Genomic DNA, 27,734 nt, shown 5'->3' with positions numbered 1-27,734 from the left:
CCCAAAGCCTTTCAGCTCCTCTCAAATCAGGGGCTGCAGTTGAGGATTCATTGGAAGATGATGTTTCAATTATGTCAGGAAAAATCTGGTGTGTGTTTTACAGTAACCTTTTTTAAATGAATGCTTGTTACAAATCCCCCACACCCTTTGCCTATGGGCAAGCTACACTGGGTGTTTGTAGGAGGGAATGGGTTGGCCCTCTGTGCTGTTACTGTAACCAAGTGCATCCTGGGGGAACAGGGGAAGATGTTTCCAAGTAACTGGTGATTTTTTAAGATAAATTTTTCACAGTGTCTGGTGTTTTGGAAAGCATACTCTCTGCAAGGGTCTTCCCTTAGAAGGGACTGGTAGCTGTATGTTCTGTGGATTTTTCTTCTGGCATGCATACTTAAAGGCAAAACTAGGTAATTGCAAGTCTTCATCTGATGTATATTCTCAAAAGGGATAAATTACAGACCCATTAAATCTTTGTACTTTTTTCAGTACCAGCATACTTTTGACTGAACTGTCATTTATCTAGGGAGCTTTCAGTGGCTGGAAGGTGATCCTGAATGTTGATCAAACCAAGGAAGCAGGATTCAGGCGTCTTCTTCAGTCAGGAGGAGCAAAAGTATGTAGTTGTTTGAAGAAAACAATGAAATGCATATATGTTGTTTAATTATTTTTGTCTTTCTGTTTAACTCTCTGCTGGGCATTTTTCATGTGAGTAAAAGGTCTTAATGAACAAAATTGCTTACACAGGGTAGCTGAGACATGGTCAAAGGGTGGGAGGAAAAAGCTTTGTCATCTTCACTTTGCAAGTGGTCAGGCAGAACAGCTTGTCTGAGGTTACACAAGTCAGTACTGCTGGTGGGAATTGAGGATAGAATTTCTGTGCCCTGCTCTGATGGGAAGGATCACCTTTTTGGACAGGTATGTGATGGTATAGAATGCAGCTGTAAATGGTATTTGATTTCCCACTGGTTTCTGATAGTTTGATGAGTGAAATTAAAGGTCATGAACTGCATTTGTCTTGGCGAAGAAACACAACTGAACTTTTGTGGGTCGTGTTTTGTCTGTAGGTGTTCTCTGGCCATTCTGCATCTCTCTTTAAAGAAGCAACTCACCTCTTTGCTGACTTCAGTAAGCTGAAGCCAGATGATTCCAGGGTGAACGTGGCAGAGGCGGCAGCCCAGGGAGTGAACTGCCTGAAACCTGAGTACATCGCTGACTACCTCATCCAGGTGGGCACCCAGGGCTCTCCACCTGCCCCACTGCCCCAGCCCCCTGCAGGGGATGGCTGCTCTACCAGTCATGGGCCTCCTTTGCCAGGAATTGTTGCCACAAAGTGCCTGTGTGGAGGGCTTTGATCTGTGGCTCCAAATATATGCTCTGAGATGACTTGTTCTGGTGATGGCAGTGGGATCTCTTGCAGGGTAGGGAGCTGCTTGTAAAACGTATTTAAAACGTAGGTGTGTAAATGTTTGTTTTGTTGTTTCAGTTTTAGGCAACTAATAAGCTGTTTCTGTTATCTCAGAAGCTGCTCTTCTTGAGCTGACCCATTCTTTTTTTTCTTTCTTTACTGAAGGATCCACCTCCTCCTATGGAGTCTTACTGCTTGCCAGAAGCTGAGTCTTACCTTCAGAATAACTCAGATCTTGGAATTGGATCATCCCAGAAAAGGAAAGCACTGGGAGAAATGAGTAGAGTCAAGCGATCCAGAATACACTAAACATATTCTCTGTTCTTAATCTGTACATTTTTAAATTCATATTTATATTTTTTCATTCTTGCCCAAAAAATTAAAAGCTTTGAGTTTTACTTCTAACTTGTCCTGAGATTAAAATAAACTTGCAGTAATGCTTATAGGAAAAATTGCTGTGGTTACCAGTGGCATCTAAAACATGGCAAGAATTACATCCAAAATATACTTCACCTTGTCCAAACTATCCCATCACTAGACTAGTGATTTTGTGTGTGGACACAGTTGTATAACAATAGTTCAGAAATCATTTGTAAAATGCTTATCACATCTTTTATCTGTGTGTTTTGGGGAAAATACCAATTGATGAGAATTCCATTGCATTTCCCATATAGTAATAGACTTAGATTTTTACATTATTTTTCATCTTTTGGTATTTTCTATTGGAAGGGAAGAGAGAAATCTGACAAAAAGAACTGGCTTGTAAATTTTTGTACTAATAGAGGGTGTATTAAATTATTTCTATAGACTACAGGTGCTGTTGCTGCCATCCTGAGTGCTAATAATCTGCTCAGCAACTGTAGAAACAATTCTGTTACCCAAGAGGTGAAGCTTGTCTTGACCATGTTCCCTGTTTGAGTCTGTGACAGGAACCAGAGGCAGACAAAGACTTCAGTTTCTGGCAGCTGGAAGTGTTCTTAGACAGCCAGAATATTTGACAAAGTCTTAAGTCTTTTCAGTAACAGTGGGTCTGGGTCTGTTTTTACAGAACTTCATGTATGTGAGTGCACTGTGTTAATCTGGGCAAAAGTGTTCTCATGGAACTGAAGAGCTGTATTTAAGCAGCTGGAATTACTGCAGCCTGCTTGAACAGAAAAGCACAGCATCCAGTTGCACAGGACCAGTGGAGTTGTCTGGAAGAATACATGTAACACTGAAGTCTATTTAATTTACTTCTTTTTTTTTTTTTTTTTGATGGCCAGGGTGCATTTTACGTTTATTTTCTATCTACTGAATACGTTTTTTTAGAAACGGTTTGCATCAGTATTTGTTGCAGATCCAAGACTGAGCCACAAGCATTTAAGCCTTGTACAACCTGGAGAGTCACTCTGGGCTGGGCAGAACAAACCTTTTGCTGCTTGGGGAAGGACAAAGATACCTGAGCTGTGGGGTCTCTAGGTGAGAGAGAACAGGAAAGCAGCTTGTCTTTATGTGCAAGGCTGTACTTTGTGCTTCTGATTTCCTACTTTAGCGCAGCAGATTTTTTGTCAGTGAGCTCTGCAACCTGCTGTCAGGATGACCTGAAGGAATTGTCAGAGAGTATTGAGAATGAATGTGAGGGATTTGATTCTTTTAAAGTAAAATCTGTGCCCCTATCCCTGGGGTCTTGGCTGTGACAAGACTGCTATGTTAAGCTGCAGTGACTACCATCTTTTGGAGTTTTTTTTTTAATAACAGCTTGATGTTTTTTTGGTATATGTGGACATTAAACATGTCCAACTTGTTCCAAGTCCACATACTGAAAATAATGCCACTGTTAGTGCCTGAACATCACATTTTTAATTGACTTGAACTTTGAATTCTGTATTTCACTGTTCTACCTCTGAAGTGCTGCTTTGTATTGCAGGCATTTGAAATAGGTGTGTTACCAGGCAAGACCTAAGGTTCCTTTGACTTTTTCTTCCCAATCTCCAGAAGCTGCTGTGGAAGGGTAATGTTAGTATTCTCACTTTATAGATAAAAACCTGTTCCCTGACCAACTTCACTTAAGCTTTAAAAGAAGTCTTGGAGCCACACAGATCCTGCAGGTGCTGTGAATCCTGGGGCAGGGCAGAAGGGGGAGCAGCTAAAATCAGGCACATACCAACCCACAGTGAAACCAGTAACCTGGGATCTGAGTGCTCCATGTTCTCCAGTGTTCTCTGCCCTTGTGGATACTGGTTTGAAGCCAGGGCTGAGGCAGGACAGTGAGGGAGGGCTGGGGGAACAGAGCAGAAAGCAGCTGTTCCAGCCAGAGCCAGCTCCTCTTCTGCTCTGGGCCTCAAACATCCAGCTGTCTGTATGCCACACACAGGGGAACACAACACAAGCAAGACAGACTTGGGAAATGGAAATTCAGTTGGTGCTGTTAAGATAAATTTATTTTCTTCAGCTTTCTTCACAGGAAACATCATGAAAGTGCTTTACACAGTTTGAATACCATTACTCTACCATGGGACAAAAGGACAACAGGTGTGTGCGCTGCACAGTTAGAAGTTGTCATATGCAGAAGCCATGATAGGTAAACCAGGGTAAAAAAAACCAACAAAACTACTGACAAAAATATATATAGTTCAGGTTTTGAACTTAAGTTATGACTATTAACACAAAAAAATATATAAATATACAGGCACCATTAGGTTCCTGTGTTAACTGTGGGGGCCACACAGGGATTCTCAGAAACAGATCATATTGAACTCTGCTGAAACAGTTTCTGCTGTGCTCCATAGGCTCCCAGCCAACCATTTCCCCAGACAGTATAATTTTTTTTTTTTTGTACTACACTGAGTCCACAATTATCTTAATTTCTTCACATTAAGTCTGGTGCTGAGGCATTCTGGTACATTATTGAAAACAAATTCAGGGATTTTTTTTTTTCCTTTTGATTTACAGAGGGATCCTCTTACAATTCTTCCCTCAGTATTCTCTTCATTAAAAAAAAATTAAAATGCTTTAGGCTAGATCCTGCTGTACAGGTAAGACAGTTTTGTTTAAGCTAGAGCATTACCAGTCATGTAATCCTACTCCTTTCCATAGCTGAGCTGTGTTGTACTGTGAACAGTGCTACTGCCTCCCGTTTGCTGTATTCAGTGGGAATTCAGCTCCCATGTAGCCTCTGACCCAGGTTTCAGTTCTTCAAGGAGACCATACTTACTTGCTAGGCAGTTTTGCAATGTTTGTGATACTACAGCCCTGACAAAAACAATGCAACATGATCAAGACTCAGGAATTCTTGCCTGCTGCTTTTTGAATAAGTGGTGAATAATTCAGGCACCTTACTCAGAAATCCTTGGCATGGTAATAATGTAGATGAACAGAACAAGGAGGGAATACTCTAGGGCAAAGAAAGGTCAAAAGATTTTTGCTGAGTTTTGAGTTCCAGGAAAACCAGTGAGCAGAGCCCATTACCTAGAAAACACTGTCATACCAGTTTCCAAAGCCACTTTGCCTTTTTCCCCAGTTCCCAGAGTAGAGACACAGTGCACGGTCAAAGAACTTGTCAGTCCTGAAGGTTACTGGGCAGTTAGTAAGTAACAGTACAGAGCTACAGTGGCAAGACAGGGCCTGGGTGAGTACCAGCAGAGGTGAGGCTTCCAGAGGCATGGGAGAGGCTATGAAGTATTACATTCTAACAACTTTCAGATTCATTGGCTCTGTTTTCCCACCCACGTCCTCAAAAAGTTAAAAATTCCCAACTCCCCTTGGCCAACTTAATGGACTCCCAGCAGCCATGACTGTTTTTTGACAGAGTACTGCTGTAATAGAACACTTAACAGATACAGATCTTGGATGCAGCATCCAAGGTACATTGTTCTCAACCTGGTATCAGCATTAGTACTGGAAGGCAGCTGCTCTCCAGGATGTGGTACTCTGATAATTGAGGTAATGCAGCTCTCAAGGGCCAGGCTGTGCATCCTACCAGGCTTGAGTCTGCCCTTATGACACATCCTTTGTATCTGTAAACATAACATGACTGGGAAATGCAGTCAGTGCTTAAAGACAACTTCATTTACAGCTCCATGCTCTTTAAAGCACAAGATGATGAGAATGAAGAGATGAAACAAACCACAGAGATTTAGCCTACCCTCCAGTGTTGCTTCATTTCAAATACTGTAATGCAGTTTCAATATCCAGTTAAATACTACTCCAGGTATATTAGATTGAGCATGGCTGAGCTCATGTGGTGCTGGTCAGAGACTAAGTAACAGTAATGCATCTGCTTCATCTCTGGCACAAAGAGGAGAATTATCCAGAAATTTAAAACAAGTTTCTATGGGGCTTGTTCACTGGCACTTGATTCTGGCTGTCACACCTAAATGCCAAATGATCCCAAATCTCTGATCTCAAATCAAATGTTAATGAAACTGACTTTGTGTGACAGAAATAACTCCATTGAAACCAGTGAGTTTAAGGTCTGGGAGACCATACACATATTTTGTCTTTTTCTCAAAAAATTTGTTTATTGTATCAGCCAGTTTTTATGGTTTGAATCCCTTTGCTATGGCTGTACATACTCTGAAAGATATACAAAATAAGTGGTTTGTTTTAATTAAAAAAGGAAGCTTATGATAATATTTTAACTTGCCTACGGTTTTCCGTAGGCAAGTTACTTGAAATAAAGCAGATGGATGTAATGTGATGACTTCATTGCTGTAACTGAGCTAGAATGGAAATTCAGTACAGAATATAGGAGACATGAAAAGGACTAGAAAACATCAGATTGAGCAAAAATTAGTGAGAGTTTGCCATGCTACTCGCTGCCAGAAGAGTGGATTATATACATGATACTGAAGACTTCAGTACATCGAATGGCAAAAGCCGATCCCCATGGAAGTTACTGGTGATTGACAGGATATTCTAAATTAGTCTAAATTTGGCAAATCAGGGGCAGGTGAGTTGTCAACAGGAAAAACCAAGGCAATAAATACTGGAAAGGTTTCAAACCACTCATACATGCTCTGGTAGAAGTTGTGACATGAGTCTGAATTAGTTGTGATCTTTCAAGGGGACGATCTAGGCATCACCAGGGGCAGCTTGATGAAGACATCTGCTCACTGTGTAGTTGCAGTCAAGAAAGCGAATAAGTTGTTAGGCTGTATTAAAGACAGAACAATACAGAAAAATATTACAGCATCTGTTTCTCTTAGTGGTGATAATGAATATTTGCTGTTTCTTCAGCACCTTAAAAAAAGTGACATGTTAGAAAAATAAGGCAGGAAAGTGGTAAGAGAATGGAAGAAGCAGCTCCTTGGAGCTGGAAGGACAGTAAAACTAAGGTAGTTTATTTGTTAATAAGGGGATAGATGACAAACATCTTAAAAGCAATTCTCCTTCCCACCATGTAAGACACATACTTGAAAGTCATTTTAATCACCTACCAATAAATATATGGACCTTAATTTCACTCATTACCATCCTCACCATAAGTATTCCAAAAAACCCCACCTTGTTCTTCAGTGCTTATTATTCAGCTAGCTAAACATTTTCTCTGAAGCAACTGCCAGTTTGTTGAAATTTAACAGTAATCATTTCTGACAGAGAACTGTCACAGCTGATGCACAACAACAACTGTCTTAGAGGTGCTGCAATGATAAAATTTCAATAAGAGAATGTCTTCTCTCTGTCCAGGACCAACCAGAGCTCTCATTTGTCTGTATGCAGGCCACCATAGTGTTGTTCTCTGGTTCTATTTGAAGCACCATTGTAAAAGCTGAGCAATGAACCTTGAAATCACCAGCAAAAGCACACAAAGGCGCATTTGTAAGTTACTACTTCATGTTACTTCAGCTAACTGATAAATCAGCAGATAATAAGTACAATAATTGCCTCTGCTGTATCTGTATTCCTTCCTCTTACCTATTCTGCTTATCCCACTCACACCTAAGTTTTTGATAGTTTCTTCTCTTTATTTCATAACACCCCCTCCATGGCCAACTATTTCCCTTTTGTTCATTCATTTCCTCTACAATTTGACTTAATACCAGCTTTTACAATTTTTGAAGATTATTCTCTCTCCCTATTTCCCTTGTATCTGCATGCCATTTCAACTTAAGTAAGGGAAAGAATAAAGAGCAGGAAAAAGTGTTTACACATGGAGAGAAGAAAAACACATTCCTGTGACAAAATACCCCTTAGTATCAGGAGTGAACATTTCTGGTTCACATGATTTGAACAAACTTTAAAACAGCCACATTATAAGAAATGGCTATCAACTGTGAGCAGGATTTTATTTCAGTCATGGGGTTTACAAAATAAAGCAATATTGATTTTAAAATGATCCACATAAAAACAAATAACCTCATTAATATGCCATTTGGGTTGCACAGATAATTGAATAGAGGAAATACCAGTTGAGTGCTCAGCCTGAACTTTTTCCTTACTCATACATACTAAAATAAGTCAAATTACATAATACTTAAATAGGACGTATATTACATTCCATAGAAATAAGCCTTTGCCAAAGTAGTATTAAAATACTATAATAAAAGCTAATTTTAATAAAGATTTTTAGTCCTCTGTAGAACCTTCCATCAGCCCCAGCCCTTGACAAAGAACAGCTTTGGCCTCACAACATCCCTGTGAGGTAGGTTGTTGGTTATTTTGGTACAGCTGGGGAAACTGAGGCAAAGTGAAACTAAATTATTTGAACATAGCAGCTCAGTAGAAAACCTAGGCCAGATCCCACTCTCTTGGTCCCACGCTTCCCATGCTCTTGCTCAGAAATGGGCTTGGCTTCTTTTCAGTGCACACAGTTCTTTTAGATGATACTTTCCAATCCAATATTCCAGACACACTGCTTTTCCTGGTGACTCATTAATACTGTGATATGTTTTTAGTATTTGTATTCTGGCTATGCAGAACTTCGCTGAAGTGAACACTGAACTTCATTAACCTTGCTGCATCAACACATACTCTTAAGCAACTGAAGAGAAATCCATGATGTATGTACCATTTAGAAGCTACTTCATTAAAAAAAAAGTCTTCATAGCTATTTGAAACAATGTCTCAGCCTTTAATCATGTAGAAGTGAAAAATAATTTTCTTAAATACACAATTTATTTCCTAAGAGGATTGTTGAGCCATCTTGAAATTTGTCCTCAGTTTTCTCTTTAGGCAATGGGTCAGCTTCATACTAATGCAAAATCCTACCTTCTCTCTGAGCCCATTCTCCCAATTCATTGAAAGGAAGAAATAAAATGTGCTGCCTTCCCCAAGTATTGAACTTTAAACAGTTTTGCTGATTTAAAGTCAGATGAATCTGTCACATGTTCAAGCAGTGCCTACCCACACAGCACTTGTACTATCCAACATCTGACACTCCACTCCCTCAGGCTATACACTTAAAGCTGTCATTTAGAAAACAGCCCTCCTAATCCCTCTCTTCATATAGCACCCGTGTTTTATTTGCATAATTTCCACTCTCCCTAATTTATTTATTTATCTTCCTTTCTGCTTTATTTCACTTCAAACAGAACACAGCAGAACTACAGGTGATGCCTGAGAAGCCAAACTTTAGATACACAATTGTAATGACTTAGACTCCTCAGTTCTGTTTTCTGCTGTCACTTCCTCCTCCAACTCCTAGAGCTTTGAGGCTCTTGTATTAACCTCAGTAAAGACAAGCTGTCTTTTTAACTTTTTCTGGAGTTTATCTGCAAATATATGTCAAATTTCATCCCCTCTGTACATACCTAATTCAGATACCTGAAGTTTGAGTACACTTACTCTTTTCTTATACTGCTTCATAAAAGCCCCTATTTAACATTAAAAACAAGTTGTAACATTAAAATCTGAAAACAGGGAGAGAGAATTTGGGAACAAAGTTACAGTCCAGCAACAAAACCTGGATCATGGCTGTTCATAAAGATTATATAGTATTCAAGGTGGTTTTGGAATAATTTAGCTTCTTGGGCCAATGAGGTATAAATTTCTGACCATGTCAATATTGCGGAGAATAATATTACTACCTTGTAAGTAAGCAACCTTATTTAAGCACATGAAGCCCTATTAATTCCTGCTCCATTTTAGTTAGGGTATTTAAAAGAAAACCACAAGCAAGTTTAAAACTGCTCAACCAGGCAGAAATTAGAAAGGCAAAAAGCTACAACTATTGCAAAAGCTCAGATAAGCAAACTCCAAAGATGTGCAGCCCAATTGAATTTATATTGTGTTACTTGACCTGAACACAGGGGTCTCAGCCATGGTGTGGTCAAAGTTTCCAAGAGCTGGCACATGCAGTCAAATACCAAAAGCCCTCTTCCCTGTGGTGTGAGGCCTCTAGCACAACTGCTACCATTAAAAATTCATCTAGGTTACTGTGGACACGACTGGTAAAGCCAGCCACAAAAACAAAACTGAAGTAGTTTTGTACAGGACGCAGTCCCTTTTAAATGTCAATTCCTCTTCACTTGTGAATATGATTGAACATTACACAGCTAAACTGGGAGAGAAGGGCAGGGGCAAAACTAATCCTCTCCTATATTTATCATCAGCTCAAGTAAATACATATTCCAGATACCTACAGTAGGCATTTGGGAAGTCCAACTTTATTAAAATTACCTGGTTTTTAGCATTTGAACATCCTTAAGTACAGACTATCACTGAGAAACACAAATCCAAACTGTTCTTTTCCCAGTAAGCACTGGACATGTCCATGTTCTACCAGCAAATTGGTAACTGTATGGCTATGTTTTATTGTAAGCCAAAGTAAAACAGAACCTTTAAATTGGGAATTAACAAGCGACCCACCAAAAAAGCATGTCACATGCCAGGGAGTCCCTGAAGCAGCACACAACTCCATTATATGGACTGGCATCAAGAATCTCACTTCTACAACTGACAACCCTTCATTTATGGAATAAGCCTTCAACAAGCATTTTGAAGGAATGAAAAGGACATTCTTTGCATGCCTTGAAGGAAAGCAACAAAAAACCAGGATAACGCTGGACTTCAAGAGTCTCCAAAGTGTACCGAGCTTCTGCAGGGAACTGACTCAAAATTTCAGGCATGCAGAGCAATTACAAGGCAGATACTGACAACTGGCATTTTGATAGCTGGTGGCAGCTATACTTAACACAAGAAACGCTTCTTTTAAAACACTGTAATGTTCTGTACTATGGAAATGTGCTGCATTTTTGATTTTTTTTTTCCTTATGCCTCCAGAAAGAAACTGGAATGATATGCTTGAGAGAAGCCCCCAAAGGAACACCTTTAGTTATCAGTACCCAATGGGCTCCAGTGATAGCAGCCATGCAGAGGTTGCAGTTTTTTTCCCCATTCTTTAATTTAGCAGAAGTACCTTTAAGTGAAAAGCAAATCAAAGCTTCATTCATACCCAACTCACAATCTCAAACCAGTCCTCTGTGGTGGGAGCAAGAAGACACTGTGCCAAGAAGCAAACTAAACTTCTATGTATAAATAAGAGTTTTATTGATATTCACTGCTATAAGCTCTGAAACAGAGCCCACCTGACTGTAAGGACAACTGTCCGCTCCAAGAGCTATCCCTGAAGAGATCCAAATGCTCTGTTTCCTCTGCTATTGTACAGCCATGAGCTCAAACTAAAATGTAAAGACTCACTAGACTCCAAAATCCATGTATATTTCCATTTTATTTGATTTGAAACTTTTACAGGGTTTTCTTAAACTGCCAGGATTCATGCCCAAAAACCTCAGATAAAGGTGGTACAATGGACAGTCTCATCTACCCTTCACAAAGGAGACTAAAACTCTATTCATGTGCATTAGTGATTGCAATCTCTTTAGAGCATCAGGAAAAGCATAAGACTTCACATCTCTACCCCATCAAGTGACATGTCCATTTACCATGAATTCCACAGATATTGTGACAACAACACTTTTGCTGGCAACAATGGATTTTCAAGGAAGATACATGGCTCAGAGTCCAAGGTATTGGTAGCAGTCTTTCAGTGGGGTTTTGTTTCCAAATGAAGTGTCCAACTTTAGGAATAGTCTCTTGAGCCATCTCTTTAATAGCAGCTTCTAGCAGAATTTTTATGGACAGTTAACTCTGCAAGGGCAAGGCCAGTTTTAGTCTGTGCTCAAAAGAACCAGGTGAAACCCCAGCCCCACTGAAGTCAACACCAAAATCTGCATTGACCTCAGAGAAGTAAATTTAAAGCAAGTCAGCAGTTAGTCAAAGGGAACCCAACCGGGTGATTCCTGAACTATCCTTATCTTCTGCACATACACAGTACTCTGACACACGTAAGCAAGCTTTGTTTTGTTCCCTTGTTTTTCTTGCCATTGGCAACACTTATGGATGTTGGGTCTATTTTTTGGCATTTACTCTGAGAAACCTCAACACTGGAGCACACCACTATTGTACTTCATTTTGCTTCTGATGTAAAAATTCAGAGAAGAGAAAAACAGTTACAGCAGAACACTTCTGGTACTTGACAGGTTTGGTTCACTGAAACAGTTACAGCAATGTCCTATATTCCTCCTGTACCAGTGCCATTTTGCCTACTTACACTAAATTAAGTAACTTTACCAAGTCACTGCCTTCCATCATTACTAAACTTTCTGACTGTGAATAAACACCATTTATAGTTATATTTGGAGGACTGCTGCCTCAGACAGCTGCACGCTTCACAGAAGTAGCCAAACAAATCAGGCTTACCAGCTTTAGTTATCTCTCTGTATATTAAGTTATTCTGTTTATCAAATAAGCATCACTCCTCAAAAACAAGTAATTGTTTTTGATAGAAGACAGTTTTTATCTAGCATCGCTACTGCCACATGTCTTATTATTAAAGAACAAATTCTGAAGACTGTAGTTGGAGTCTGGATACCTCTGTGTCAAATCAAAACTCTTAGTGCTTTAGGGTGAGAAAGTCAAACTTCATGACAAAAACCAAAATAAAACCCTATTTCACTACAACATTTTACCATTATTTAAATATACTGCAAATCGATATCAGAAACAAGGCAGGCATTTCTTTTGTGGATAATAGAAAAAAAAACACTTAGACAACTTAGAAAATGGCTAATGCAAACAAACCATTCAAACCCATCATTCCTCAAATCTGATACTGAATGAGTTTTAATTTGTTTTGCAGTTACTTCCGTACAGCACTCTAGAAAGGTAAACAAACTACAGCTCTGTTGTACTCGGATAGTGTGAGTGGTATGGGACGCTCCAGAAGTCTCTAGTAGGCTATGGCTACACGTGACAGGATTCCTCAGAAGGGGAACGAACAGGTTTGTCATTAAGGTCACTTAAATCTTTGTATAGCAAATTGGAACCAAATGGCTGACTTCTGCAGGATTTCTGACAGGAATCCAGTAGAGCTGGTTTCAAGTTTCAGATGGCCACTAAAACAGCTGTAACCTTCTCTTCCAGAAGTTGTGATCCACATGGTGTCCACAATGAGTGCATCAAGTCTGAGGTAGTCAACCTTTACGAAGGCTCAGTATCTGAACATAAAAAGATTTTGAAATGACCACTGGCTGTAGGTATCTTTCTGAGCAATTAAAGCACACTGATGACTCTTGTTCAATCATTTACATTAATTTGCCCCATATCCAATGGAGAAGTTGCAACATATTATGCTTCCATAGTGCAGGAGAACCAATCACTTATGTCAAAGCAGTCTGCACTTGCTGCAGTAGATCCAGCAGAAATAAGGTGGCACGTTCATCATAGCTGTTAGCTGTAGTTTAGTTACCTTAGTAGAAGGGTTACCAAAAAAGCATTCCTTAATTGTAATGTGTGTGCAGCTCTACTGATCCCCAAGCACAGCATACTGGTTGTCTAGCTGAAGTTTAAGTGCCTGGTTTTTTGAGACCTCATCCCTACCTCTAGTTTTGTATTTTACTACTTCAAAGCTCTTCTCCATTTCTTTATCCCTATGGGAAAATAAATGTAATCAGTAAATATCTTGTCACTAATTTGTGAATTGTGAATTTCTAGTCCATTTCCACCCCATCCCAACACAAACATTAGGAACACAGAACAAAGACTAAGATCTAGAGTTTAACAGAACACCTAAACATTCCCAAGAAAATCTTTTAAAACCTTATCTCCAAATTAAGCTCATCACCCGGTACAGCTTACATTAACATTCCCAAAGTAAATTTAAGTGCATTTATGAAAAATAGGTTCTAGAAAGCAGAAATAATTTTCTAGAATGCTCATTCAAAATTTCATCTTTGCTCAATTTGCACCATTCAAATCACAAAGCATGAATAACAGCATGTCTCCTTTGCTACACCAAAAAAATACCCAGAGGAAACAAAGCTTCTCCTAAGCTGTATTAAACACTAACATAGCAAGCAAGAGAGAAAAAAACCCCCAATAATAAAAAAACACCCCAAATCTCCCAAGTGAATTAGGTATTGGCCTAGCCATCTCCTCTACTGGGAATACAGTTATAGAAAGATCAGGACTGAAAGATAGGGTGAGACTGAAGTCTTCAGCACCACATAATACAAAATATTTCAGCAAAACTGGGGGAGCTCGTCTCTGTAAATCACAGCTCAGACAGCAAGTGTATTGATTTGTAGTGACACTGCACTCCTCCAGTTAAACCACTTCCACATCTCTAACAAGAAGGCTGCAAGCTCAGGACTTCTACATCTATCTGCTGAAGGAAGTAATACAGAGACTCAACATGCCTAGTCTAGTGTCTGAGGGAAGCAGATGCTGTCGGTAGCAGAAATATTCAGAGAAATCCTTCAGCTGTCAAAGAACACAACTGGCAGTCTTGCTTGGCTGTCTCACTGGGCTACATCCTATGAAAGTTATTGCACAGGAACAGAGATGGACAACACATTTATCACCCCTTAGTTATTTCTTTCCTCTATGGAAAGATTCAGGCTTAAGCACTAGGACAAAGTAAGAACTTAGAGGAGGCAGCTAGAAATCTCTTGGGGAAGCAGTGGAATGCACTTACTTTCGGCTGTCTACGAGCTTGGCGGTGGACTGCAGCGAGGGGAACTGCGTGTCACTGTAGATCTCTGGTGGTCCCTGCTGCGCTCTCCGTGGCCGCCCGCCTTCCCTGGCACCTGGCGGCCGGTACACGCCACCCGTCTGCACCGGTTCTGGAGTTTCTGTAACTAGGAAAAACAACAAGATTCACACACGAGAACTAGATGAAAAGAACCCAAAACAACCAACACACAAACTGAACTCCACAAAGAAGAAATGAAAAGAACCTTACAAGTATGTTTTTCCACCTTTTAAGTTTTGGAAGCAAGTTTTAGACAAGGCAGGAAATCACCTAACTTAACCTACACGCAGTCAAATTGAAACAGGACTCCAGAGTATTGTCTCTCCAAGTTTAGGGAATCAGAACTACTAACGAGGACTTCATGTTTCTCATTTGCAATTTATTAGCAACAATTTAAACACATTTAAAACAGATCTAAACACATAATTATATAGATGCCAAATCTTATTTAAAACACCTCTCCAGATGCAAAAGGGACTGCCCAAACAGATTTTCACCTTAAGTGCAAACTAAGATGAAATAACACTAATTAGGTTTACCTCCTTTACAAACAAGAAAGCACATAGGCTATTTTTCAATTAATTTCTCAGTGGAAAAGTATATTCTGAACTCAGAGGATGACGAAGTAGTTTATCTCCACTGATGTTAATAACCTGTACTTAATAAAAAAACTGAATCCTATCCTAGTTAAAAGAATCAATTTTGCAATGTCATGTTCTCAACATTTTAAGAACTGATTTGAAAAGTGTGCTACTAATGGCCACAATAGATCAGATACTGGCTGAGCATCCACTGAAGTGGTAAAGCAGCATTTTTTGATGAAGAGAAATGCATCTAACAGATATTTTACACACAGCAGAACAGAGGGATGTCCTGTGAAGACAAACTGCTTCCCCCCATTCTGAATCTGGAAATAAAACAACCCCTCCACATGTGTTTTAAAGTATCTGACAGATACTTTAAATTCAATTCTGTTCCTCAGATCCCTTGACACAAAGTTTTCCTTGATGGCTGGCATGCCAAAACAGCCATTAGCTCATTAAAGGGTGCCTGAACAGGAGCTGCTCCTTGAGCTTTACCCACTGAGCAGCTAAATTCAACCTGATGCAGTTCTGATTGGAAAAAAACCAAACAAGTCCGAGTTTAATTTACCAATTGGTTCAACGACAGGGGCTGGTGCAGGAGCTGACTTGTTCCAAGGACCAGATGATCTGTCTACATTACCACCACTACCAGTCTCTTCCCAACTGTCACCAGGTTCTTCTCTTTTTTCACTTTCATCATCTTCTTTTTCACTGTAAGAGAAAAACGATCGGTAGCACCCTACAAACAGAGGTTTAAGATTTGCCAGAGGTTACACAATCTTCGTAAGACAAGATTTCATGGCTGCCATGCTGAAGATACTAAATTAAACTAGACTACATTAGTCCTGTAATCACTGTACTAGCAATTCCATCTGAACAACTTCTGGCATGCTGCTATATAACTTGGCAACTGAAAAAGAAAAAATGCTCCTAAAGGAATAATAATTTAAAATAATTCAACTTGAACAAAATGATCAAAGAAATTGGCGTCTGATTTTAAGCAGAAAGGTTTTTTTCTTACTAACACACTCATGCATTTGGAAGGAATGACAAGATAAAGCAGGAAAGGTCTACAAGTCCAGCTTCCATAAAATGCTTCAGTCAAGAGGAAGAAATAGTGGAGTAGTGCTGAAAGAAAGCAAGTCCTGAGCTCACTTTTCCTATAACCACAACCACCTAAGAAACACCCTTATATGTATGGGTAATATACAATCCACAAATAAACTTGTCTCTTTTCTTAAAGCAGGCCAAAAAAAAAAAAAGCGCACGAGACAAAAAAATGTAATTTTTTCAAAGACAGACCCAATGCAAAAGCTCGGCTGTATTTTATTTTGCATAGATGTAGTCAGACACACAAAATAATTTGCTGGCCAAAGCTACTACAGAAAGCTGTGTGGTAAAGTAGGACAGATGTGGAGGGTGAGGCTGTAGAAAAGAATCAAAGACATTGATTTAAACAGCAGCAACGTGTGAATTCAGAAGTTTATAATACACCAAATATCTGTGTAAGCTTTCTGTGTAAGTATTGGTCAGAGAACAGAAAAGAAATGCCTGTAAATGGCCTTTCACTGCTCATCCAAACATAGCAACACCATAGTAAGGTGGCCCAAGGGCACAAACACCTGATTTTAGATGATAGTCAGAAGCATTGTCTACAGACTTAACTACAACAGAGCAAGCAGGGAGCATCCCAGCCCCACCAGACACTCTGTATCTTTGTTTCATCAGAGACCTCCAAAGATGGATAATTTATAACCTCTAGTGGGTTTTTCTTCCATTTACTTCTCCACTCTTCCCTTGAATCCATTAATTGAATGGTTACAAAATCCTGTGGCAAAAACTTCCACATGCCTGAAAATCTGCCACAGTATGAAAAGTATTTGGAATGCTGGCCTTTGTCTGGAAAACCAAAGTCAAGGCTTTTCAGTCAAGCAGCACCAGCAGCCAGTGAAGCTGCAGCTCGCTGGTTGTCCAATCAGACATGTGATTATCCACTGTGATGCTTCAGTGCCATGGACAGCTTGTGGGACAAATTCATGCAAATGGCCCAAAGGACTAGTTAACCGAAGGGAGTGGGGGAAATGCTATGATCCAAAAGAGTAACTAATTCCAGAAACATCAGACCTGCTCAAATAGTGAAGAAAGCATCTATTGTACTGGTTACAGGTAGGCTGATTTTAAGATGACATTATTGTGAACATCAATACCTGGACAACGAGGATTATCTGACATTCTCAGTCTACAACTGAAGTAATAAAAACCCTTTTTCTGGCCTGATGAAAAGGTTTGTTTAACCAGGACAGACATAAGTAGACTTACTTTCCACCAGACAACAGGAAAAATCTAATGAAAAAAATCAAACAAGGAATCATGAATTAGATTCATAAATCCCCTGGAATATTATCGTGGGACACTACTTTTACCAACTGTATTTTTGTTTTTTTGAAATTCAAGTTCAATGGTTCAGGAATCTGCTCCCCAACTGAAGATGCTGAGTAGATTGAGTTAGACACCCTTACAGCGGTCAAATGATTCAGTGGGAATTACTATCCTGCACTACTCTGAGAAATTCCTACTTGACTATCTTTATAGAGCAGAATGTTAAGCATTTTTTATTAAAAATCCTGCATCTCAAACAAAATAGACAGATTTGCTGAGTATGAACAGAGATTCAGAAAATAAAGAGAACATTGGCAGAGACTAGTCAAAGTTAAATTACCCAGTAGCAAACTTGGGTACTATGAGAAACACATCAAACCTCTCTTTAACTGGACTCCACGAAAGCAGCTCTGTAGAAAAAAACTCATCCTTTTTAGACACTGGTAAGGATTATACTGAAGCAAAAAAAAAAAAAAAAAAGAAAAATAAAAAGTAGTACCTTATTTGCATGGACTGAACTCTAAGACCACTATAATCAATTTCTTCCTTTTGTTCAAACTCCTTCCAATCATCCTCTTCCTGTAAGAAGAGAAAAATAGAAGTTGTCACTTTCTCTGTAAATGAAGTAGAGAAGAAGAACATAACTAAGATAATACAAAAAGAAAAAACCTGAGGGTGAAGGTACAGTTCCAGGAGAAACCAAACTGTGTGACTCGCTGCCAAGAGGGGAGCATCCCCTCATCTCCTAAATTACTGTGTGTCACCTGGGATGCACCTGAGAGCTGACTTTAACTCACCAGAACAGCTAAGAAATGCCCCAGCAAAAACTCATTCAAGCAAAGAAAACCACATCACCTCAGCCAAAACACATCAGGAAATCAAGGAACAACAAAGTATGGAACACGACCGTGCAGTCATGACCAGGGCAATACAAGAGCAAGATCTCTCCCTTTCACTAACAGTTGGCTTTTACAACAGCCTGAATGCACACAAAGCTTTAAATTCACTTTTCCATCACCTGTTTCATGAGCCAAACAAAAAAGAACATTTGGAATAGCTTACAGTGGATTTATGATAAAGATTAATAATGGTACATTTGACTTTTTCACATTCACAACCACATTTACAGCCTTGCTTCCTAAGCAGTATTTTTGTAACAGTAGGAAGGTCAGCTTCAAGACCACAGCGATCTTAGTACACAAAATATGTGTATCTTTCAAGAGAACCACTTGAGGGTTTTAAAAAGGGAGTCTGTTTGGGAAAAGAGGGACTTTTGTCCTACTGTGTCACCAGGAGGTTCTGGGATTATTAAGGTAGACCAAAAATGGACCAGAAGAGAAAAGCAGTGCTCCCATGTTCCCAGCCCCAGCTTTAAGACACACACAGCCTAATTAGCAATTTACCCAATTCTTACACTCTATGTGAAATGCAGTTATATTCCTCCAAATAGGAGATCCTTGTGAGCAAGGTCTGCCAAGGTACAGCCCCCTTTGCACTGAACAGCTGGGAATAAAGCTGCTTTCAGAGCCCTGTGGTGGGATCTCCTACACAGTCAATCTCCACCAGAAAAACTCTGACCTGCTTTAGAGTAACAGCAGAAGTAGGAAGTGACCTCATGTTAACTGCACTGTCTGCTGAAGATTCTGTCTTCTGGAAGAGCAGCAGTCCACAGTTCTAAAATCTTTTAGATTTCTTAAATCCCCATCTCCATGGAAACATTCATTTCCAAGCTAGCATACCTTTCACATTTAATGACTTTTGTTTCTAATTCAAGTGCTAGCTTCAGTCAAAGCCAGATATTTTGCAAGCAAGTGAGCAGAACAGCTGAAAGATTAGCACTGACCTTGATCTACTTAGAAAGCTACTGCACGTGTCAAGCTCCCCAGGTGAAACAACAATAGGAAACAGGAGAGTATTTCTTAAAATTAATTTTGAAAAATACAGCATCAGAGCTAGTGCATCAATCTAGCACAAGAGGACAATATCCTTAAATCACTGATCCTCTAAGTAGGCATGAAGGAAGCAGGTATCTAACTTCCAAAAACCCTTTCACAAGCCATCTTTTTATACTCTGAGACTAGAATGTTATAGGGATAAAGATTCAATTCGTAGCAGTAAGACAGGGAACACATCCTCAGATTACTACATATGGAAGCCTCCAAAGGAAAACAATACCAAGAGACAAAAAAACCAAACTAGAAATAGAGACAAAAGGCACAAGTAATTTTTTAGGTCCTATTTGTCTGGTCTACAGCAGACAAATATATAACAAACGTACTGCACGTGTCAAGCTCCACAATTTAAAAACCATCAGAAAACAGCAGAGTCTCTCTTGAAATTCGTTTAAAAATATACAACATCAGAGCTCGCATAATAACTTTTGGTTTAAATTTCATTACTTCAGTGACGATATTGTTGACAGGAAGAACAAGGGGGGAGGAAGCAACAGAGAGCTACTAAGTCAACTACGGACATTTAAGCTTCTCTTGCATTCTCATCATTTCACTGTAATACGCTACCAAAAAAAAAAAAAAAAAAAAAAAACCCACACCAAAAAAACCCCTATTGGCAGCAAAATGCTGCCTGGCAACAAGGCAGAGAGCTCGGCGGACTCTGGGGAAATCTTATCGCCAAGGTCCGCACGCCACGCTGCACAGCCCCAGGTGGCACCCGACGCCAACCTCCGCTTCCGGCCGCAACACCCGAAACCCGGGAGGGAGCGCCGGGCTGAGCCGCAGCGGCACAGCGGGAAGGGGCGCCGCTTTCTCGCCTCCCCCAGGGCAAGGACAGCCGACCAAGGCTCCCGCACCCCGCCAGAGGAGGCGGCAGCGCCCGCCCGGCGGGCCCGGGGCGGGGCCGGGAGCGCCGCCAGCCCCGCACGGCCCCGGGCGCCGCATGGCCGGGCGGCGGCGGCGCCCCCTGCCGGCAGGAACCCGCGGCCTCCCGCCCGCACCTTGCTCGCCGCCTTGGCCGAGGAGCCGCCGGCGGCGCTGGAGGCGGCGGCGGCCCCGGAGCCGCCGCCCTCGGTGGGTCGCGGGGTCCCCGCGGCCGCGCCCGCCGCGTTGGAGCCGGCGTTGGAAGCGCTAGAGGCGGCAGCGGCGGCGGCACTTCGGCTGCTCTTCTCCTTCCGCTTCTTCTTGTCCCGCTTGGCGAAGAAGTCGTCCAGGCTCCGCTCCTCGGTCTCCGCCATGGCGGCGGCCGGGCGGGGACAGGAGGGCAGCGGCGGCCCGGGCTGAGAGGTGAGCGGCGCGGCCCTCCCGCTGCTCGGCGAGCGCGGCCGCCCGGCTGCGGCTGCGGCTGCTGCTGCTGCGGCGGCGGCGGCTCCGGCCCGGGCCCGCCCGGCGGCCCGCGCACCCCACGCCTGACGCGGCCCGCAGGGAGCGGAGGGGCTGAGGGGAGACGGGGCGGGGCCGCGCCCCTGACCGCGCACGCGCTGCCACGCCGCGGCCAATGAGCGCCGCCGGCCGCTCGGGGGCGTCTCCAGAAGGGGGGCGAAAGGCGCTGACGTTGAGGCGCGTGAGGACGCGCGCGGCGGGCGGCGGCGAAGCGGCCGCGGATTGGCCGAGCCGAGCCGCGCCGGGCGGGCCGGCGCGTGCGCGCTCCGGGGCCGGGCTCGCGCCGGCCCGGGCGGCCCCGCCCTTCCGCGTGCGGGCAGCGCCGGGGTCCGTGAGGGGCGGAGCGCGGTGAGCGCCCGCCGGGAGCGGTGTGCCCAGCGGGGCGGGAGAGGTGGTCCTGCCCCCCCGCTCAGCCCTAGTGAGGGCGCGTGTGGAGTGCTGTGTCCAGGTCCGGGTTGACCAGGACAAGAGGGGCGAGCTGCTGGAGAGGGGGCACTGGAGGGCCGCAAAGATGATGAGGGGACTGGAGCATCGCGTTATGAGGGCAGGAGGGACTGCAGGAGCTGGGCCTGTTCAATCTAAAGACACAGATTGGGTGGTCTCATAAATTTACACAAATGCCTCCAAGGCAGGTGCCAAGAGATTTCCAGGTTCTTTTTCATAGTGCTCAGCTGCAGGATAAGGAGTAATGGCCATAAGCTAAATCATGAGAAATTTCACCTTAGTGTGGAGAAGAGCTTTATATTGAGGATAGCAGAGCACTGGAACAGGCTGCCTGGGGACAGTGTGGAGTCTCCCTCTCTGGATGTGTGTTCCTCTGTCACCTCCTCTGGGTCACCCTGCCTTGGCAGCAGGTTGGACTGGATGGTCTCCAGAGGCCCTCCCAACCCTGACAATTCTGTGATTGAGACCAGCATAGCTCCTCTGTGAGCCCTTGGCTGCTTCCTGCATTGGATGCAGGCCCTTTCTGTCAGGACCCATCCCAGGAGACAGAGAGCTGCTGGAGCTGCCCCAGGCCTCAGCTGGTCCCTCAGGCTCAGGCCAGCCCAGCTCCTCCAGCCCTTGAGGAAAGGTGACATTCATTCCCAGCATGGGCTGCGGGGACAGAGGCACTGCCACACCCCAGCAATGCCTGTGAACTTATGCTGTCATTGCACAGGGTGCAAGGAAGTAATTTAGCTTTCATCTTGGGTCTGTGTGGTTAAGTAAGTCTTGAAACACCACTCTGTCTAGGATGTCTGGATGCATTGGCCTGAGCTTCCTAGCTGCTTTTCTGACTGGGTTGAAGCCCAGGGAATATATGCTGGAGAACAAACTTCACAGCTGGGTGTCTGCAGATTGTTACCTCTCACTTTGGGTACTGTGGTGACCTTTAACTCTGGAAAAAAACATGGGTGTTTAAAAAGTTCACTGGCTTCAAATCACGTCAAAAGCTTTGAGGCAGGACATTTGGAAAAACATCCTCAGCCTGTCATGACTCATAAATAATTACATGAAACACCGTTTCCAATTACTTCTTTCATCAGCCATCTAAAGGAGATAGAAGTTCCTACTGGTGAAGTGTGAGCCCAAATGAGAATTACCCATCAAATATGTATTGCTTTGTATTACAATTATATAAAAGTAGGCATGTTTGTATTCTGGAGTTATTTAGTATAATATTGTGCATGTCGTATTTTCACTTGAAATAACTATGTATGTGTGTATTAGCATATAAATTAAAAGTTTTCCCACCCTTTGGAGGTTGACAGTCTCAACTTAAGTCCATGACAATGCTGTTATTTAATTTTTCCATCCATATTTCTCAGGCTGTTTGAAAAAGCAGGCAAGGTGCCATTGACGTTGCAGAAAGAGGTTAAATACACGATGTCTTCGTGAGGTGTTTCATAGCTGTGAGTAACTGAGTCACTGTAGTCAAGCATTCTGCCTTTGGGAAATGTGTTACAATCCTCTTTTTATGCGTCACCTGATGTCCTCATGTTTTTACTACCTGTGTACTTAGAGGATTTGAGCCTGCACAGAGCAGGCCCTGGAGAGCCAAAAGCTGCAAGCATAACAATTCATTTGGTAACACCAAGAATGCCACATGATCAGTGACACTTTCCATTTGTGATAGGAATCATTACTGAAGTAGGGAGCAAACTTGGTAGCAAATCTCATTTTACTCCTGGGTACTCCCTTCCTACTGTCCCCTTCAGCTGATGGAAGGTCATGGGGAAGGTGTGACAGGGAACAGCTGGGTGTGGAAGAGTCTTTGACATTCCTGTTGTCAAAGGCCGCATTCCCTTCTGTTTGTGCTCCTTTATTTCCTGAGAAACCAACATAACTCCAGCACTGCCCCATGCTGGGACTTGCAGGCTCAGCACTGGTAATACCATTCAACTGAGCAGACAGTTTGTGTCCCTCAGCTTTTGTGGTAGATAATGTACTAAGCACGGTGCTGTGCCTGATTCTAAGCCGATCATCTCTTGAATTTCAGCAAGTGGTAAAAATATTTTTATTGGTATTATTACAGGTAGTCCCATTATCAGCCTGGAGAATGTGAACCTGATGCCTTTTTGCAGCTTTTAGCATCTGTGTCACTTGTCTCTTGCAAACACAGTACTGTAAGGCTGGAATGCCCAGCTCTGGATAAAAAACTTAATACCTGTCAGCAGCAGCGCACCAAGAAACATTTCAGCTGTTAAATCTGGAACAGACTCAGCAGAAATCATGGAAAACAACAGCAATGTTTTGTGCCTCAGAAGGCTTAGATCCCGATTTAAAGATATGTCTCAGTGCCTTGAAGGAAGCATTAGTTATGCAGTTATGCTTGGATTTACCTCCCACCTCTAGTTTTATTTTTATGTAAAGCTGTGAAAATGTGCTGATGCATGGCATTTGTATTTCTGTGTGAATGCATTGCTTCAGCTTTTACCATTAAGATTCTTATTGTGTAAAAAGTTAGATGCAGGAAAAAGGTCATTTTTTGTCCTTTTCTTTTCCTTTCTCAAATTCAACATCCCTCAACACTTGCATAGAGGACACTTGGCTGAAGAATGGCTCGCAGGCACGGACTGGCAGAAGTGATGTTTGTAATGCAAGGAACATATCCAGAATGCCACATTGCTGTGCCGGGAGCATGAGCTCAGCACACAGCTGCCTGCTGCACTCTGCATCACTGACCCGTGTGACCTGCCTTTGGCAAGACACAGCGCTCTGAGTGCCTCTGCTCAGGTACAGATTTACCCCCAGGACTCCGAGGACTTTGTCTCCTCCCCATACAGTGGTGCTTGCCTGGCTCTTCTCCATTCTGTAGCTATGGCAAGTCCTGCCATGGCACTGCTCCCTGTGCGTCCTGGTGTGCTTTATAGAGCCTGAAGCGTGAAGAACTACTGCATGTAGGGAAAGTGAAAGTGGTACAGCAGCCACTGTTGGCTTGGAGAAATTGAAGGAAGGGAATTTGAAGTGAGTTGTGGGTGATGCAGGAGTTAGGAGCCGACTTCCATTTCCAATCTCCCAGTGTTTCATCTTCCTTTGTACCAAATTATCTCCATTCAGTAACATGAAGGTGACAGCACTGCATACTGCATTCACATTTGCGGAGCACAAGCAGAAGAACATTCAGTAACTCCTGGGCAGATGCCTACTTGAAAATTGGAGATTGGAGAAGGTGCCCTTAGGTGCAGAGCAGCTTGCAGAAAGGTTCTGGTGGAGCCCTTGTCACATCATGGGCCCACTTCTCTGTAGGAGCCTAGCCTTTGTCTAAGCCCAAGTCTGGTGTAGTTTCAGACCTCTACAACCAGAAGGGAGGAGTTTTATCCACCACCATTGCTCCACCACTGATTGCCATCTGAATGTGGGCACTGGTGCCAGCAGTGCATGGTGGTTTGTTAAACTGTTGAATTTTAGACAATGCCAGAGTGAAAGTGACCTTAAAACAATCTTTTAACCACAGAATCAGTGTGATAGTTCTTATACTGAAATAGAAACAGCAGAATGATAGGCTAGAATACCAGTTTCTAGCTGGTGTGCTATGTTGTTGCTCAGTGTGAAATCTTAAATGAGGCAGGGGCTCACATAGAGCTGGCACTCTCTCCTTCCCCCAGGGATGCAGCAGTGTGGGTTCAGGCTGTGGTGCAGAAGAAGCTGTGCCTGGCTGGGAGGAGTGTGAAGTACACATCTGGTTTGAGAGCACGGCTCGTCTGACCTAGTGACTGGCTGTCACCAAGGGGGTGACTGTGCTTTACAGTCTGGACTAGTTCCTCTCCCCCTCCCATCCCTGTGCTGTCATTGATACGTGTCTGTCCCTGCAGTGACTGGATCCAGGAAACCAAGTGTCAGGAAAGTTTTCCAGCATTTTGCTGGAAAAATTTTTCTGCTGATTTTGAATCTTGAGCTGTCTCTTGAGACATTGGACAGATGTTAGTGCTAACACGAGACTATGCAATGGGAATACATAGCACATGATGGGGAGCAGAGGTGTATTTTTGTGCAGCAGCTGGCTGTTAGATTGTATTATCTGTGCTCTCTGACTGCATCCTGAGTGTTCATAACAGCAAATGCCACAAATTCCTTCACAGGAATATAGGTGTGAGAGATACTGCAGTGGGAGCTAATAAAAGCTGTTTTCTGGTGCTGATTTTCTGTGGAAAACCATTTGGAAATGTGTTCATGTGTATTTAATAAAGCAACTGCTAGACTAGAGCATAAATATAAAGCTAAATCAGTTTATGAACCTTAGTGCTTACAAATACTTGTGAAAGCCTTTAGTCTCTCACACTCTCAATATCCCAGCTTGCACAGTGAAGACTGTCAGTGCTTAGACAGCATTCAAACAGCCTGGAGGGGCTGCACAACCAGCTAGGCAGCCAGAGGAGTCTGTGTAAAAGTGCAGAGAGGTTTCTTCACAAGAGCTTTAGCACTCAATATGAAAGCACTTTGATTTAGAAGGGTCAGAAGTGCTGCATTTGACTTTTGATGGACTATTCACAAAAATAATAATTTCTGTGGTTTTTTGGTCTTTGCTAGGAATAGATAGAAAAGCTGCTGGAAATTCATTATTTATGCTTAGATTCTTCCTCCTTTTCCAGAAACATCTCTGTGCTGAAATACCTTGATGATTTTGAAAGAAACTGTTTCCATTCCAATGAATAAACATCTTAGTATTAACCTAATTTAATTTTTTAAATGGGGTATAATGGATCATGGCATATAAAAAACTTTTTAAAAAATGTTTCTTTCACATCTGAGTATAACTGTAGTCTTAGAATTTCATCAGGTTTATTTCCATAAGTGACATTTATAAAGAATAGTTTCACAGTGGGATAGTCAGGTGCTTTTCATACCTGAAGCATCACTAGAAGACAGCAAATGGATCTGAATCCAGATTGTATATTGTTATGTTTTTTAAATTCCCTCTTCACTTTCAAATCATAGGGAGATTGTTCTCTTCTGTGTCAGGAATGAGTGGGAGGTTATGTTCTGTTCATGCCAAAAAGTGATAATATCTAGACACCAACCAGTTATCCCCAACCCAAGGGTGTGTGCCATCTAATTTCTTGTCTCACTGTTTGTGTGTATTTTATCTCATCATCGCTGCTCTTGATGGAGACTCAGCTTGGTAAGTTCTGTCTGCCCTGATGTATAAGAAGGTATTATTGCTGCTCTGAGGAGCCTACATTATATGAGAAAGAAAAAAAAAACCAACCAAACAAAAAACCTACCAGAATCTGCCATCATCTGCCTTTGTTTTTTTTTTTGGTTGTTGGGTAATCTTTTAATCCAGTAATTTTTTATCAAAACCTTGCAGGTGGTATATGCCAGATGGACTTTTTGCAGAGATTAAATGAAGGATAATTTGTCAAGCAGCTGCATCAGGAAGGATTTTTCCTGTGTGGGGAATGTACAAGGAAAGGCATGACAACACTTGTGTCCCTATTCCTGTAATTCACTGGTGGATCACGTTTAGTGGATTCAGAGAGTATTTGATTTTATCAGTCATTAAAATCTAAGTAGCTTTCTTAGCTAATGTTTCAATTAAAAATCAAAATATCTAAAGTCTATTTCTCATATGTCCTGTATGCCACTGTATTCTCTAATATATGCCATTTCTCAGTAGTGTTTGAGTCCATTTAATGAACTGTGTTGTCACCTGGTGTCGCAATCCAACAAACACATGTATGGTTAACTTCATCGCTGTGCAGAAACTTGTGAAGGAAACCACCTGCAGCCACCTGCCTAAAATTTTTTGTGACAGGAGCTAAGGTGCATTATGTTTCTCTGAAAAGGCAAGCCCCATCTTGGCATTTTATGTAACCATACTGCACATGCAATACAATGAGGTTGTCAGTGTTTAAAATGTAAAAGAAAGTCAAAAGTGAAAGATGGAGAAATCTTTTTCCTTGTGATGCCATCAAAATACAGCAAACAACCTAAGGTCAGCCATCAGGTTGATGCTGTGTGGATTCCTGTTCAAAAGAAGTGTGGCCAACCTGCCTTGGAGGGATGTTGATTTTAAGAAAGAGCAACCATATAAAAACAAATATAAAAATATATCAATATATCAAGAAGTATCAAATTTTCACAAACTGATACTCTGGCTTGGACTTTCAGTATACAGTAAAAGGATGTAGCCTGGATGTAGGCAGAACTGCTGTTGCTCTCCTGCACCTTCAGCTTTTCCAGAAGTTTAGTCTAGACTGAAAAATGTGTTTCTAAGGTACTTTTGGGATGCTTAGATTAATGCTTCTGCTGGTTTACATGTTGCAAAATTAATCATATTGAGTTAGTGGTGCACTTAAACTCCTTTGGCATTATTTGAATTAGATTTCCCACTACTGAGCTGATGGTCTTCTGACACAACAGAGCACTCATTATTTCCATGTGGGTGCTGTGTGCACAGTGGAGGGGTAGCTGAGTCTTGATAAATTTGTACTGTGAAAAGAAAGAGTTAACTTGGTGGGAAGTGGAGAGCCAATATTCTTAATCCACCCCCCTCCAGCTATCATGAAAAATACTGGAAGGAAATAAAAAAATCAAAC

At 42.0% G+C, this 27,734-nt stretch overlaps 2 protein-coding genes across 7 annotated transcripts in view; one reads left to right on the top strand and one right to left on the bottom strand.

Moving 5' to 3' along the window:
* The window catches only part of TOPBP1 (DNA topoisomerase II binding protein 1), a 32,968-nt gene extending 20,768 nt beyond the window's left edge, over nucleotides 1–12,200 (top strand). For 2 of the 4 annotated variants that reach the window (XM_064416476.1, XM_064416487.1), the window contains 4 exons: nucleotides 521–610; nucleotides 1,062–1,223; nucleotides 1,568–3,392; nucleotides 3,834–12,200. In XM_064416476.1, the coding sequence (XP_064272546.1) occupies nucleotides 521–610; nucleotides 1,062–1,223; nucleotides 1,568–1,711 (396 nt within the window). In that variant the 3' untranslated portion in view covers nucleotides 1,712–3,392; nucleotides 3,834–12,200. Of the gene's footprint in view, nucleotides 1–520; nucleotides 611–741; nucleotides 1,035–1,061; nucleotides 1,224–1,567; nucleotides 3,393–3,833 lie in introns of those variants that run through there. The other 2 variants (XM_064416466.1, XM_064416488.1) reach the window with 2 other exon arrangements.
* Nucleotides 3,796–20,766, bottom strand: CDV3 (CDV3 homolog). Of its 3 annotated transcripts, none has more exons than XM_064416499.1 (5): nucleotides 20,331–20,766; nucleotides 17,877–17,956; nucleotides 15,567–15,709; nucleotides 14,358–14,520; nucleotides 3,796–6,534 (listed from the first exon to the last, which is right to left on the bottom strand). In XM_064416499.1, the coding sequence occupies exons 1-5, from the start codon at nucleotides 20,565–20,567 to the stop codon at nucleotides 6,510–6,512; spliced, it is 648 nt and encodes a 215-aa protein (XP_064272569.1). In that variant the 5' UTR covers nucleotides 20,568–20,766; the 3' UTR covers nucleotides 3,796–6,509. The 3 variants fall into 3 exon arrangements, with proteins under 3 accessions (XP_064272569.1, XP_064272562.1, XP_064272576.1); XM_064416492.1 differs by lacking the exon at nucleotides 3,796–6,534 and adding an exon at nucleotides 11,033–13,311 and having other exon boundaries at nucleotides 20,331–20,765; XM_064416506.1 differs by lacking the exon at nucleotides 3,796–6,534 and adding an exon at nucleotides 11,033–12,879 and having other exon boundaries at nucleotides 20,331–20,764.
* Between the last annotated feature and the right edge of the window lie 6,968 nt (nucleotides 20,767–27,734).

This window comes from Passer domesticus, chromosome 1 (genome assembly GCF_036417665.1).
Source record: "Passer domesticus isolate bPasDom1 chromosome 1, bPasDom1.hap1, whole genome shotgun sequence".
Lineage (NCBI taxonomy): Eukaryota > Metazoa > Chordata > Aves > Passeriformes > Passeridae > Passer > Passer domesticus.
Note: the sequence above shows the minus strand (reverse complement) of the source record. Positions and strands in the feature narration are given on the sequence as shown.